Source organism: Mustela nigripes, chromosome 7 (assembly GCF_022355385.1).
Source record: "Mustela nigripes isolate SB6536 chromosome 7, MUSNIG.SB6536, whole genome shotgun sequence".
NCBI lineage: Eukaryota > Metazoa > Chordata > Mammalia > Carnivora > Mustelidae > Mustela > Mustela nigripes.
Window position 1 is genome coordinate 136,109,982 of NC_081563.1, and position 13,639 is coordinate 136,123,620.

Sequence of the window (13,639 nt, forward strand, 5' to 3'; positions counted from 1 at the left end):
GCTAGTTGCAAGGAGGCTGCCGCATCCCTTTGGGATTGTATCTGTGTTCAGATTATATCTGTGTTTATTCATTTCATTCAAATTCATCAAAATATTTATTGAGAACGGTTCCAGGCTCCAGGGAGACCGTGGTGAACTAGACAGGCGCAGCCCCATCTCCCGAAGCTTATGTTCTGCTGCAGGAGCCAGGCAGTGAGCACGGAAGCCAGTAAGATCCCTTCGAATGATGCACAGCGACACAAAAAACATAATATGGGATGAAGTGAAGGAGTGTCTGTAGGTGGTCAGGGAAGGCCTCTCGGAGCAGGCAGCGTGGGAGCTGAGATCGGATAGAGCAGGCTCTGCAGAGATCTGGAGTTCATGCTGACCTGACGTAGCAGACTTCCAGGTGGAGAACGGAAGGAAGCCAACAGGGCATGGCATGGTGAACTTCCTGGGTGAGGTCAGAGGTGACCGAGGATGGAAGCTCACTTGGCCATCATGTAGAGGAGGGAGTGCAAAATCCAGCACCTCCCAGGGCCAGGCCGGGACAGGCCACCAGCACTGGGACATGGGAGCAGCAGAAGGCCCTGGTGATCCCAAAAGCTGGCACAGGTGGGTCCTGCTGCAGCAGGTGGGGTCACTGTGGAATGGAGGCTCCTAGTTGTCTAATTAATAACTGAGGTTACTTTTATCTCTTTGGATGATTTTAATTTGTTCAGAGATCTGGATTTTATGTAACGTCCCACTATTTAGACTTGGCCATTCAGATATTTTCAAAGCCCTTTGCAGGCCCACCAAGCCCCTCTGGCACCATAAGGGGCCACTGCCTGCTGGCCCACAGCTTCTCGTCCAGGCCCTTCCCTTCAGCATTTGAAGTCATGATGTCTGTTGTCTTCCTCAACTGTAAAGAACAGCCACCCAGGTGCAGTCTTGAAAGGCAGCATGAGGCCGAACCGGAATTTTTCAGTTCGAGCTAAAATATCTTAAGCGCATGGTGTTGTGAGTGTGCCAAACTTACTGCTGCTTCCTAAGTGACCTTTACTCCAGCAGTATTAGAAACAGGAAGGTGGCGAGTTATGCCAACAATGAAAATTCTTATATAAAAACTAGCGTGTACATACTCATTTTAACTGCGAAAAATAAAAAAATATATATATGTTCACAAAGATTAGAAAAATTTAGAGAGAAGTAAATTGAGTTTATTGTTTACGGGGGGTTGTAAAATTGCATTAGCACAGTGCCTGCCGTGCTAACTTTTTATTGAAGGGTAATATACATGCAGAAGGGTGCTTAGAACGATAAAACACAAGGAATTTCCACAGAGCCAACTCCTGCAGTTGGCGCTTAGATCCAGACCCAGACGTACCTCAGAAGCCTCCCAATGCCGTTCCAGTTCCTCCCTGTCCCCCTGCCCCCAAGGGAAGCACGGTCCTGACGGCTAGCTCTTCAGATTTGCTTTGCCTGTTTTTATACTTTATGGTTTTGGTTTTTTTTTTTTAAACATACTGTCTGTCCTCTGCTGTCTGGCTTCTTTAGCTCTACAGTGCATGTATTAGCTCTGTCCATATCGCCACATGACTCATCCTCATTACCGTGGTGTGTGCGTGAGAAGTGGGCCAGAATCTCCACTGTAGGTATGTCCTGTTCATAGCTCCGTGCGTAGCTGCTTGTAGTCCAGAGCTGTGGCGCCCAGTACCTCTGAGCGCTCACATCAGACCCGGTGTGCATGCTCTGCGGTCACATGTTTGTCTGGTCTATTTATACCCCAAAGAAGAGTCACTGAGTCACTGGGTGCACAGGTGTTCAGTAGGAGGTCTTCAAAGTGGTTTCATCAGGGGCACCTGGGGGGCTCAGTTCTTAAGCATCTGCTTTGGCTCAGGTCATAATCCCAGGGACCTGGGATCAAGACCCCACATCGGTCTCCCTGCTCAGCAGGAAGCCTGATTTTCCCTCTCCCACTCCCCCTGCTTGTGTTCCCTCTCTCGCTGTCTCTCTTTTCTGTCAAATAAACCACTACATAAAATCTTACCCACAAAAACAAAGTGGGTACACCAGCAGACACTCACACACCAACGGCAGATGGAACCCCAGTCACTCCGTGTCTGCTGTGTGATCGTAAACTGCATTTATGATCGACGGTTAATAAAGTTGAGCCTCTTTCTGGGTATTTATTTTTATATGAAAATTCCTACATATCCTCTTTTGTGAACTTTTGCCTATTTTCCTTTTAGGCTGCCTGCCTTTTTCTTAATTGTGTGTATAGTTTCTTTTGGATACGAGTCCATCGTTGATTGTGTGTGTGGGAACGATCCGCTGTGCAACTGGGGCTGCATCTGTGAGCCGGCTGTCTCTCAGAGCTGCAGCTCTTAGTCTCGATGTGATCCGGCGCGTCCTCCTTTCCTTCACAATTGGCACTTTCGGGCTCTCGGTTAAGAGGTCACGGTCTGTTCTGCAGGTCATCGAGGTGTCCTCTGCTTTCTTCCAAGATTACTGCAGCAGTGGCCCTGTGATACCAGCTGGATTTCCATGATCTGTTTATTAGAAATAAGTAACAAGAAGTTTCAGGAAAGCTTTTGTGTTTGTTTTTTTTTTTAAAGAATTTTTATTTTTACTTGACGCAGAGAGAGCACAAGTAGGTGGAGTAGCAGGGAGAGGGAGAAACAGGCTCCCTGCTGACCAAGGAGCCCAATGTGGGGCTCAGTCCAGGATCCTGGGATCATGACCTGAGCCCAAGGCAGACACTTCACTGACTGAGCCACACAGGCTCCTTCTAAATAAATTCGCAGTTTATTCACGGTATCTACAGGTATTTGAAAAGTAGCTGTAGGACATTCTGGGGGATCATATGTAGACACATGCTGTGCACTACCCTCCTGGATTTACAGGCTGCCCCAACATGTTAGAGGCCCCAGGCTTGGTGGCCAAGGACCTAAGAACTGGCAGATTCCATCTCAGCCTTGGTAGTGCCACAGGACACATGTGTCCATTCATTCCTTGCTTTCAAAATACCTTAGTGCCTGGTACTGTGCTAGACAGCTACCAGAAACAGAGGACCTTTTCCCTCGAAGAGCTTGGGGTCTAACTCTAATTCTTGGGGTCTAGCTCTGTAGGCAAATAAGTAACGTGCTTCTGGCCTCTGGCCGAATTTAGTGTGGGAGGTATTGGAGAGATCTAGGAAGTGAGAGGGCATCTGGAAGGCCTTTGTGCTTGGACACAGCCCTTGCTTTATGGGCTGGGTAGGTGGATGGTGATTTGAGGTTTCTCCTGAAATTGACATTATGCTTCACGGAGCAGTAAAGTGAAACCTGTTCATTCTCATGCATTGTTGGTAGGAGAATAAAGTGGCACAGCCTCTTCAGAGAGCAGTTTGGCAGCATCTGTCAAACTCTAAATTGCATGTCCTTCTTGCATTTGTGCTAGAACACACTGAGAATATGGTGTATGTGCCAGATACACACCCAGGAGTAGAAGAGCCTGATCCAGTTCTTCCACTCGTGTTTATCTTACGCATCGGCTCCCAGAGATACTTTTTGCATTGTCGTTAATACCGGCGCGGTGTTGGAAGCCGACTGAACATCCGTCAACGTGAATGGTTCAGTAAATGACGGGACATCCATGTGGCACAGCAGCATAGGGCTTTAGGAATAGCGCTGCAGTGGGAGAAGCCCCAGAGTGTGTTCAGTGGAAGCAGCAAGGTGGACGGCCGTGCATGTGTGTGTGCCTCTAGGGGCTTAGGGAGGGGCCGGCTACAGGTGTGTGTGTGTCCTGTACGCGTCTGTGCACACCTGTCTCTGGGTGGTGGCTCTGCCCTAAGGCCAGGGGACAAGCATGTTCCAGTGGAATTTTGTTGACAAAAGTGCATGTACTCCCTACTCAGAATGTCTTCTTGATATGTAATTTCTTTTTACTTTTTTTAAGATTTTATTTATTTATTTGACAGAGAGAAATCACAAGTAGGCACAGCAGCAGGCAGAGAGAGAGGGGGAAGCAGGCTCCCCGCCAAGCAGAGAGCCCGATGCGGGGCTCGATTCCTGGACCCTGGGATCTGACCTGAGCCGAAGGCAGAGGCTTTCACCCACTGAGCCACCCAGGCGTCCCTGTAATTTCTTTTTATTTAAAAAATTTTTACTGCATGCAATGTGATATCCTAGTTCAGAGCCTTGACCAGAAGGGGGACATTAGTAGAAGAACTGACCTTGCCTGAGCAAAGTCGGGACCTCAGTGAGGTGCCAGGGCAGAGTTCCTCATGTCCACGGACGTCCCATACAAGCACAAGATGCCGACATGCCGCACCGCAGCTCTCTGGTTATCTTCGCAACTTTTCTACAGATTGAAAATTCGTTCAGCTCTTTATTTTCGTGCAACCTTTCAAAGCGCATCTGCCCAGTTGTCGCATCAGAGAGTGAACAGATTTGGAAAGTTAAAGCTCTTTCCCACCTTCCTCCCCTCTCCGTCCAGGTCGAAGAATTCCTTCTGCCGACGCCAACCCGCCATCTGGCGGCAAGGGCTTCAAGCTCCGGAGACAGCCGTCCGAGCCCCAGCGGAGCTGCTGCTGACCGGGCCTCAGCCTCCCAGACTTGCTGATGAAGTAGGTGGTCCCGAAAGTTAACAGGAGGCCTGGGTTCCCTGCCGGCAGGTTCTGCCTCTCCGGTTTGGGTCTTCTTCATGCAAACAGGACTCGGAGAAATTGGCCAGTTCCGCTTCCTCTCTGGAGGCCATGGCACTAATGTTAACAGTGTGCAGACCTCCGGCCTGTCACGAGTCTGGTGTGCACCGGGACCACATCATGGGCTTTTGACCTTGCTGAAGAGGAACATGTAATTGTATGGACGGTAGGGTTAAATTGTTGAGTAGTTTTGTAATCAAGATTTTATGTAACATTTGTAAAGGGAAAATTAGCACTTTCGTGGTTCTTGAGGAAAAAAAGACCTTGCAGAGATGGTAATTTCCTTGGTTTCCCGTTACCACTGTTAGAGGGAATCATATCATTTAAAATGTGGTTGGTGATTGTAAGTGGAGGGCTGGCAATCATTATTGGGAGCTGAACTGGATTATTTATAGGACTGAAGGAAACGACTCTGTCCCCACCATCTCTAAAGCACTTGTCATTGAATACTTTAGCCCCTGATACATAGAGTAAATTAACAATGGTAACAGCGGAGGCATAGCTCACCAGAGGTTTGCATTCCGACCTCGTCCTGTATGTGTCAAAAAAACACATTACTGGCCCCTTTTTAAATAAGCTCTCGTGATGAAGGTGGTGGTGGTGGCAAAGCTGCCTGGGAGAAATCGGGCTGCATACGTTTGAGCTGACTAGCAGTGGTTTAAAAAAGAGGAAGAAGAGAGAGAGTAAAGAAAGTGGTGTAAATGCTGTCAATTTTTTATTTAACCCAGATATTTTGGTGGAGAAAACAGTTATCTGTTGCTTAGCATATGTAAAGTTGTAGTCTATATTTATGAGACCATGGCTTAAAAATTATAAATTATGTAAATACATGAATAAATTCTATGTTTCACCCAACACTCCATTTAATCTTGCAGCCAGTGTCTTGGTATGCCCACCCACCTCTCAGCCTGTCCGCGGGGGGCTCTGCTGCACGTTTCTGTCGGGCGAGAGCACAGAGCACTTGGCTTACAGTCTTTAAAGAGGTCTCTGCCTCGCCTTGCACAGGCTCCCGCATCCCATCTGGAAATCATAATAAAGACATATGCCACTTTGACAAGCCTGACTAGCCCTTCCTAGCCTGCGGGTAAAAGATGACGCTCCAAGTTCAAGTCATTTCACCTGGTCTTGGCAGTAAGTTTCCTGTAGCATTTACAGCGACCCCGGACGAGTGTTTCCACGAGCTCTCCTTGTTACCGATTCAGCTGATCTCTCCGTCTCCTTTATTCCCCTGCCTCTGTTAGTGGTTAACACTCTTTCCCTCAGGGAGCCTAATGAGGTTTTTAATATAATCTAAAAATAAAGCGCTGAAGTGAAGTTGGTGACAATTTGCTCCTGGTCTAATTTGGCGCCCTTCCAACCGGAGTGTTGTAAGGGAAGGAAATTTACAAGATTGAATAGGAAATGAAACAGCTTGAATTTCCAACTCAATTGTGTTTTCAGAGCTCTCGCAGACTGAAGAGTTGGAACTTTGAAAAACAATGGTTATTTCCCTATGCCCCCCACTTGAGATGGGTAGATTTTAATGGGAAAATTATAACTCAGATTAAGTAAAAAGCGATTCCCTTTTCCCTGGTGTATATCTTGAGCATTTGAAATTATTTATTCTCTTACTGAATTCGTATGGAAGGAATGTAGTTAGAGAAAATTCTAGCATCTTGTTGAAAATACAGGCAGACTCTGTGCCCTCCGCGTCTCGCTCCCCTTCCCACCATGACATGAGCAAGCGGTGAGAGAAAACACGCGGTTCTAAGGGTGGGCTCTCGACACCTGAAGGGGCTGCATCTCCTTTCCCATACATGCAGATAGGTCAGGGCATCTGGCCTCGGCCCTGGTGTGTCTCTCACATTCCCATTGCTGGGCCTCCATCTCCACGACAACAAACAAAATAAAAACAAAGGGAGCTTGGCTCATCACCGAGCAGGCGGTGCACGGGTGGCCCTTTCTGTCTTACTTCACCAAAAGACGACGCACAACTGTGACCTTCGCAGTTTTCCCACCAAACCTGTCAGCCACTGTCGATGATTCCCTGTGATCTGGGCACCCGGGGAAGGCCGTGCGCTTCCGTGCCACGTCTTACTGGGGAGGCGTCAGCCTGCCTCTCACCGTGTCCCCATGGTCCCTGCATTCAGCCGAGAACGGGGCTGGCTCTTCGGGCCCTCCTTGGCTATTCTTTCTTCACGGCTTCTCACGCTCCGCCCCATTTGTAGAGAGGACTTCTGTTGGGTTCTGGCCTAGCATTGTAGTCCCAGAACGAGTGACAAGGTGGGTGGCTTGTGCACCGGTGCTGCCTTCCTGCGTTCTGGGACCTCTTCTCGTGTGCCCTGGTTCTCATCAGACTGTCTCAGGAATCCACGAGACCCTCTGCTCACGCAGCGCTTCTCCCTGCGGGCGGCAGCAGCCCGTTGGCTCGGCCCCATGTAACCCGTACCCCATGAAAACGGGAGCGCTTGCATTTGTTCGGTCCGCTTGTGTGACGCAGAGCTGGAGGTTAAAGGCAGAGCCAGTGTTTTATTTTGAACATGCTTTGGATTAATAACCTGACCAAGCAGTGGTCTAATACACATTTCATACGTTCTCAAGTTACTCCTTATGGGAAAAAGCTAGATTTCAGAGGAATTGGGACATAGCCCATCTAAAAAATCTTTTTGGTTCCCTTCTGACAAAGGGCCATTTTGAAAAAACTTTGAGGACTGAAAAGAGAAAAATCATTAATTAGCTGCGAGTGTGTATTGATTCCTCTCAGAGAAATTGAAGTGAGCTCTTAGCAGGTGCCCAGTCCTAGGAACCATCCGTCTCCAGAACTCTCCCTTCACACAAGTGTTTCTCCGATTCTGTGATAACTAATTAACCATCATTTGGTGATTAAAAGAACATAAAGTAAGAGTATGATTAAGTGTCCTTCATTTTAAACTCTCTTTAAGAAGTGATTAGGGAGAAGTACCTATCGCAAGCCCTTCTGGTTCCAAATGAAACCTCCATCACCTGCTTTTCAGCCACAGGCAGGCTAAGTACTTCGCAGAGCAGTTGAAAGGGTTGGTTCCTTTAAAATAACACACTTGCTATTGCCTATTTGTGATTTTGGTTGAAGCGGATGCCTCCAGTATCTGAAGGTTGAAGCCTTTTGTATTTGAGGCCTGACCTCCTCCCTGGAGTGGGCTGTTGCCCTTCTCAAGGCAATCATTTTTCATTTTTTTTTAAGTATATAAAAAAGGAAGGAAGGCCACCTTTAAGTCTTGTATTTTTTGTTTTATTTTCCCTCAAGAAGGAAAACAGGTCTAGGAGACCTTCTAAATTAAACTCTGGGAGCTAGAGTCATGAAAATGTCCTTTGGAGAATGGCTCCATGGCTTTCCTGGAGATGTCAAACCAGAGTCTCTGTACCTCCTCGGCCGTGTGTCACAATGGACAGGTTCGACTCCGATCACGGTGCACTGATGGGCATGTCGGCCCTGGGGCTTAAAAAGGCGCTTGTTCACCGTTAGATGCGTCCTTTCTATCCTGTGGGTGACTTGCAAAAGAGGTTATATAAATGGATACAAGCATTTTTTTTCTACTCGTTTTTTTCAGAACACACTGAGAACATGAGTCATGGTCCCATGGTTGTATAAGATGGAGGTGCAAAGTGTATCACATATGACAGCCAAGCCCCTACACATTCAGATGTCTTTGCAGGAACCTGTCTGTAAAAGTAATGAGGGAATCCTTTAGCCCCTCAAGTCTGACACTTACTGGGTACCAGCGTCAGAACACCGGGGCATTGAGGGGAGGAGGACAGCCCCCACGCTCAAGCTGGCTCTCTTCTCTAAACTCCGCAGTCTGTACACGTTCTTCCTGACCCTATAATGAAAGCTGAAGACCACGATAAGCTAGACGGTGTGAACCCGTGGAAAAATCTTCCTTGTTTAAATTTGTTGTAAAGGGACTGGCGGCCTGACTCCGGTTTACTGTTTGACTTGCAGAGAGAGTCTGCCTCATGGCGGTTAAGTATTTTAAAAAAGGGAGAAGTGGAATGTACTTGTAAGGATCAAGCTATCACTATCTACCTGCCTTCAGTTAGCTTGGCGCATGAAAAGTTCAACGATTCAAGGTGATGTTTAGGAGACTTACCTTAACTCTACAGCACGGTCATTAAAAAAAAAAAAAACAGTCCAAGTAACAGATGTGTCCAGGAGATACACCTTATATGCATAGTTTTAGAAAAGGGAGGTCCAGGGGATTTCTAGCCTACGCGTGGAAAAAACGACCTCTGCCAATTTCTCTTGACAGCAGAGTTACTTGTCTTGACTTCCAGTAATAGAAATCCAGGCAATTTGATTATCTGATTTGCAAGAAACATTAATGGAACTCTGGGGCATTTGTCCTGTTCTATGTGCAAATGAAAATCTAAAAAATATTAGAAGGGTATTACATTTTTCAGGAGCCTCCACTTTTTCAATCTAAGAATGATAAGAGAGACCTGGCGTGATGAAGTTTCATTAGACATAACGAAGAAAGTGAATAAATAAAACCAAGAATCCCCATATTTCTTGGTTTGTCCTTCAGGATGCTCTGAATATATAGCAAAATGATTTACTTTCCAAATCTAGAAGGACTTCCAGTAGCATAGATCAACTTTAATTTGATGGTCTGCACCATCAGAAATAACTAATATCTGTGTTCTCGCCTTTTAGAGTATAATCAATTATAGATGCTAGAATATTTTTGGCTTCAAAACAAAAGGACTCAGAAGTTTAATAAAAATAAAAATTTTAAGCCTTCCATCTTCTCCTCTTATCACATTGAACATTTTAGATAGTAAGCCGAGGACGTGTCATCCGTAGATACTGGAATTAAAACCATGGAGTCTTAACAAATTTAAGGGAAAAACTATTTAATTTATTACAAGCTCATTTTCAAATCTGTGTGGTGCCCAATACCTCATCAAAGCGCTTCGTAAATGAAGCAGACCAAATTCTGGATAGCTTTTCATGAACAGGAATTCAAGTGCCCAGAATTCAGCTAATAAATGGGAAACCCTAAGACAGTAATGATTTTTTGAAAAACCCTTCTTTAATTGGTATTTTTAAACTGCAGTTTCTTAATGTTCTTCTAAGTCACGCAACAGAAACAAAACATGCTGGTTTTGATGCCACTTCTAGATTCAGGAACGTTTCACCGTTTCTGGAAGCAGATTGTTAAATGCAGTACTGGGAAAGAGATCATCTTCGGTACAGCATATCGCACGGAAGGCCAATAGTCTTTACGCAGAACTGAAATTGCCCAGGAAACTCCCAAGACCTCTTAAGTCAGGGTGTAGAGAATGGAGCGGGACTGCACCTTGGGGCCTCGTTCTCACATCGTTTTTCCTTTGCCAATTTTTTCATCAAATTTGTGCTTGAGTAGTGAGTTGTACCCACCCTGGAAAATGTTGAAAGCAAGGCTGAAGTTTGTGTACCTCTGCTGACTTCGCGTGTGAGGTTATTACAGTTTATGGAACTTTTTCTTAATAGGGGTCATGCACGTGATGTCAGGGAGACTGGTCGGTTCAGTGCGGGTGGAGGGAATTATCGGCAGCTGGCTCGTCAGAGCAACTGATTGGTGGCTCTATTTTTAAACCATTTGTTGTCTTGTGTAGACAGAGCTGTATTGGCCTGGAAAAGATTTTTCTTTTTTTACTCTCATCCAGCTCAGTCTTTGCATCATTTCACCTTCTGAGTCATTCACATCATTGTCAAACATGCCTCTGACCTTCTTAAGAATTGATGTTTTGCCTTCTCTGTGATGGAAGCACACTCCTTGCCTTATTTCTCTCATTTTGCGGCAGGCTCTCCCTTAAAGACGCACGGCACTAGCCACCTCCTCAGTGCATGTGACATGCCTTTCCGGGCTCCTTCCATGGTGGCGGCAGTGGGCTCCGGTCCCCCAGGACCGGCCAGTGCCGAGCGCCATGGGCAGACGCAAAGGCTGGATTTGGGTGAGGAGCTCCCGTCTTTCCAGAGAGGGAGCGGGCTGCACTGGCCGCCAGTGGCAACAGGACTGAGTGACAAAATGGGCTTTCGAGTCGGTGATGAGGTGCTCTAAGTGTCAGAACACTGCTTAGTCTGTAACAGAGCACCTGGTAAAAGGACATAAAGATACAAACCTGAAGTCTTAAAGAGAAACAGCTGCGGAGATGAGCCTAGACCTTTAAAAATAAGTAAATGCAAGCAAAGCTGTCTTACCAGCAACTCTCACTTCTTCTAAGAATGTCATGCCTTTTCAGACCCGATACAAGGAGTAAGATACTTGTGCCTTTTTATAATAGCATCTGTTATGGGGAAGGGGGCCCGTTAAGTTGCTTACCGTTTAGGCTGCTCTGTAGCACTGTAGACAGCCCAACTGACGGCCGTTGCTTCGCTGCACGGGACGCGTCGCCGGACCCCCTGCGAAGGTTGCTGTCGTGGGGCTGGCCAGGTGCGTGCGCATGTCAAGGACTTTCCTTTTGCAGTCTTTACCTTGGGCTGGACCTAAGTCTACATGTAAACTGTACGATGTCTACTGTCTGTAGATGCTGACAAAAGAAAACGAGATCTTTTGATTTTTGTTACCAGACTTTGCTTTTTATACTTCGGCTGGTAGTGGGTCATTTGCAGACGGTGGGAGATTTGGCATACTTTTAAACTCGTTTTAGCTTGAATATTCTCTGATGAACTTCTTCGGAGCATTCATGTGCTGAATCACTACAAAATTTGTTGTATTGTAAGAAGGGTGTAAACATTTTGTTAATAAAATGCTATGTTTACAAATACATGTATTTGCCTTTCAAGCAGTTTGGTTTCTCTTTGTGGTAGGGTTTGTCCCGTGCTTTTCTCAACCAAATACTCTGAAGTAACTGTAAAACTATTTCTGAAAACGGAAATGCCCAAACGTCGATAGCCATGGTGTCTGGTGAGCAGCGAGGTGTTTGTGTCTCTGCTCCGGCCTCACGGCTTCCTGCCTCTCCATCTCCGAGTCCTTCTTAGTTAAGGTGCAGGAGGGGCTGGACGGAGGCCCGTGGAGCCTGCAGTGAGCACCTGCTAAGTGCAGGACTGCATCCCGCCCTCACCCATCATCGGTGGGGTCTCGTCCAAGGTGCTGGCATTTCCACTCCAGCGCTGACTCGAACCCTGGACTCCCCCAGCGCCTCCCATCACCCGCAGAAGCACAGCTCCCCATGCCCATTGGCTCTTCGACACCTGCCTTACAGAGTAGCACCTGGTCTGTACGCGGTGACGTCTCGAGAGAGCTGCCGTATTCGGGTGCCAGAGAGGGCAGAGAGGACTAGAGACGGACAGACCCGGGTTGGAGTCCCAGCTAGCCCCTTTCTAGGCTGTGTGGCTCTAGAGAAAGCTCTTGACCTCTCTGAGTTCCATTCCCTTCCTCTACAAAACAGGGAGGTAACACGTGGGAAAAACACTGATGCACCCGGCATTCAGCACAACATTCACAGACAGGAAGCACTCGTGTCTAATTTCTTTTTCTTTTTCTTTTTTTTTTTTTTCAAGAGAGAGAGCGAGCGGTGGGTTCGGGTTAGAGAATCCCAAGCAGACTCCACACTCACCATGGAGCCGGATGCAGGGCTCAATCTCAACTGTGAGATCATGACTAAGCCAAAATCAAGAGTTGATTGTTTACCTGAGGGAGCCACCCAGGCGTCCCTCACCTATAATTGCTTTCACAGGCCATCTCCCTGACCATCTTTATCTGATTAGGTTTTTAAAACTATTTGTCATTAACGTGGTGTTTTTTGCTTTTTTTTTTTTTTTTTTTTGTCCTAAGGTATAACATTTATGGAGAATGCCATAAATAACGGTGTACACCTCATAAATTTTCAAAAGGAGACACCCTTATAGCCACTCCTCAGGTGGCAAAAAGACATCATCCATGGCCCAGAGGCCCACCTGGCGCCTCCTTCCAGTCCTATCCTGTTTTCTAACATCACAGCTCAGTTTCGCCCGGGTCTGAACCTCACATTCACACCCTGTGGTTGAGTCTGGCTTCTTGCATTCAGCATGGCGTACAGGACTCACGTTCGTTCCCATCCGTACAGGATTCTGCCGTGTGGAGAGGGTACCGTTGATTTATCCAGCCTGCCCTTGTAGGCACTGGATTTTTGCTGTTACGACCGTACTGTACTGCCACAGACCTGCTCACATGTCTCTGGTGCCCTGTGCAGGTTTCAACTAGACATACACGTGGGGAACCATTGGGTCATGGGAGAGAAATGTATTTGTGGCTCTGTTTATTTTTCCTTTAGTGGATATGGTTTTCTAAAGTAGCACACCACTGACTGTGTGAGAAAATTCCAGGTGCCCAGCATCTCAGCCATCCTGGCAGGTGGGTAGCAGGGTCTGGCCGCGGCATTTGGATTTCCCTCTTCACTATATGCTTTGTAGGGCTTTTTAAATTGTTACTAAAAGGGAGTATACTTTTTAACACCTACCGCCCAGTATGCGAGACAACACGTCCCCCCACAGTAGGAGATGCACGTGGGGGACGATGGAGGAGGATGCCGCGCGTGGAGATCCACAAGTCCACGGTCACTCTCAGCTCCTCCGCCTGGCTCGGTGATAAGACAGAGCAGGAAAGGCCCTGTCTAAAGTTGAAGGGTGAACCAAAAACTGGGGAAAATGATCGCTATATATATAAAAGAACGGATTACTGTCTTTAGTCTATTAACAGTGCCCACAAAGCCAAAAGAACAACCCTCAAAAACATCACCCCCACCACACACACACACACACACACATACACACACACATACACACACGTCCCATACAAGAATTACTAAGTCAACAAGAATAGCACTGCAGCCTTGTTTAGAACTTCTGGAGAAAGAACATAAAAGAAGCAAACTTTCACATACAAATTAGTGGAGAGTTGCCCAATATATAATTGAATGGGGGAAAAAAAGATAACGAGTATGTGTGTGGAATCTGACTATTTACATAAAACTTACGCACACGCATGTACCTTTGCAATGTGTGCATGCTTC

At 46.7% G+C, this 13,639-nt stretch overlaps 1 protein-coding gene across 1 annotated transcript in view; it reads left to right on the plus strand.

The window, feature by feature from the left end:
• Positions 1-11,415, plus strand: part of RAB22A (RAB22A, member RAS oncogene family) — a 55,450-nt gene extending 44,035 nt beyond the window's left edge. Inside the window, exon 7 of the mRNA XM_059407298.1 lies at positions 4,441-11,415. Within this exon, the coding sequence (XP_059263281.1) occupies positions 4,441-4,538 (98 nt within the window). The 3' untranslated portion in view covers positions 4,539-11,415. The remainder of the gene's footprint in view (positions 1-4,440) is intronic.
• The last annotated feature ends 2,224 nt before the right edge of the window (positions 11,416-13,639 follow it).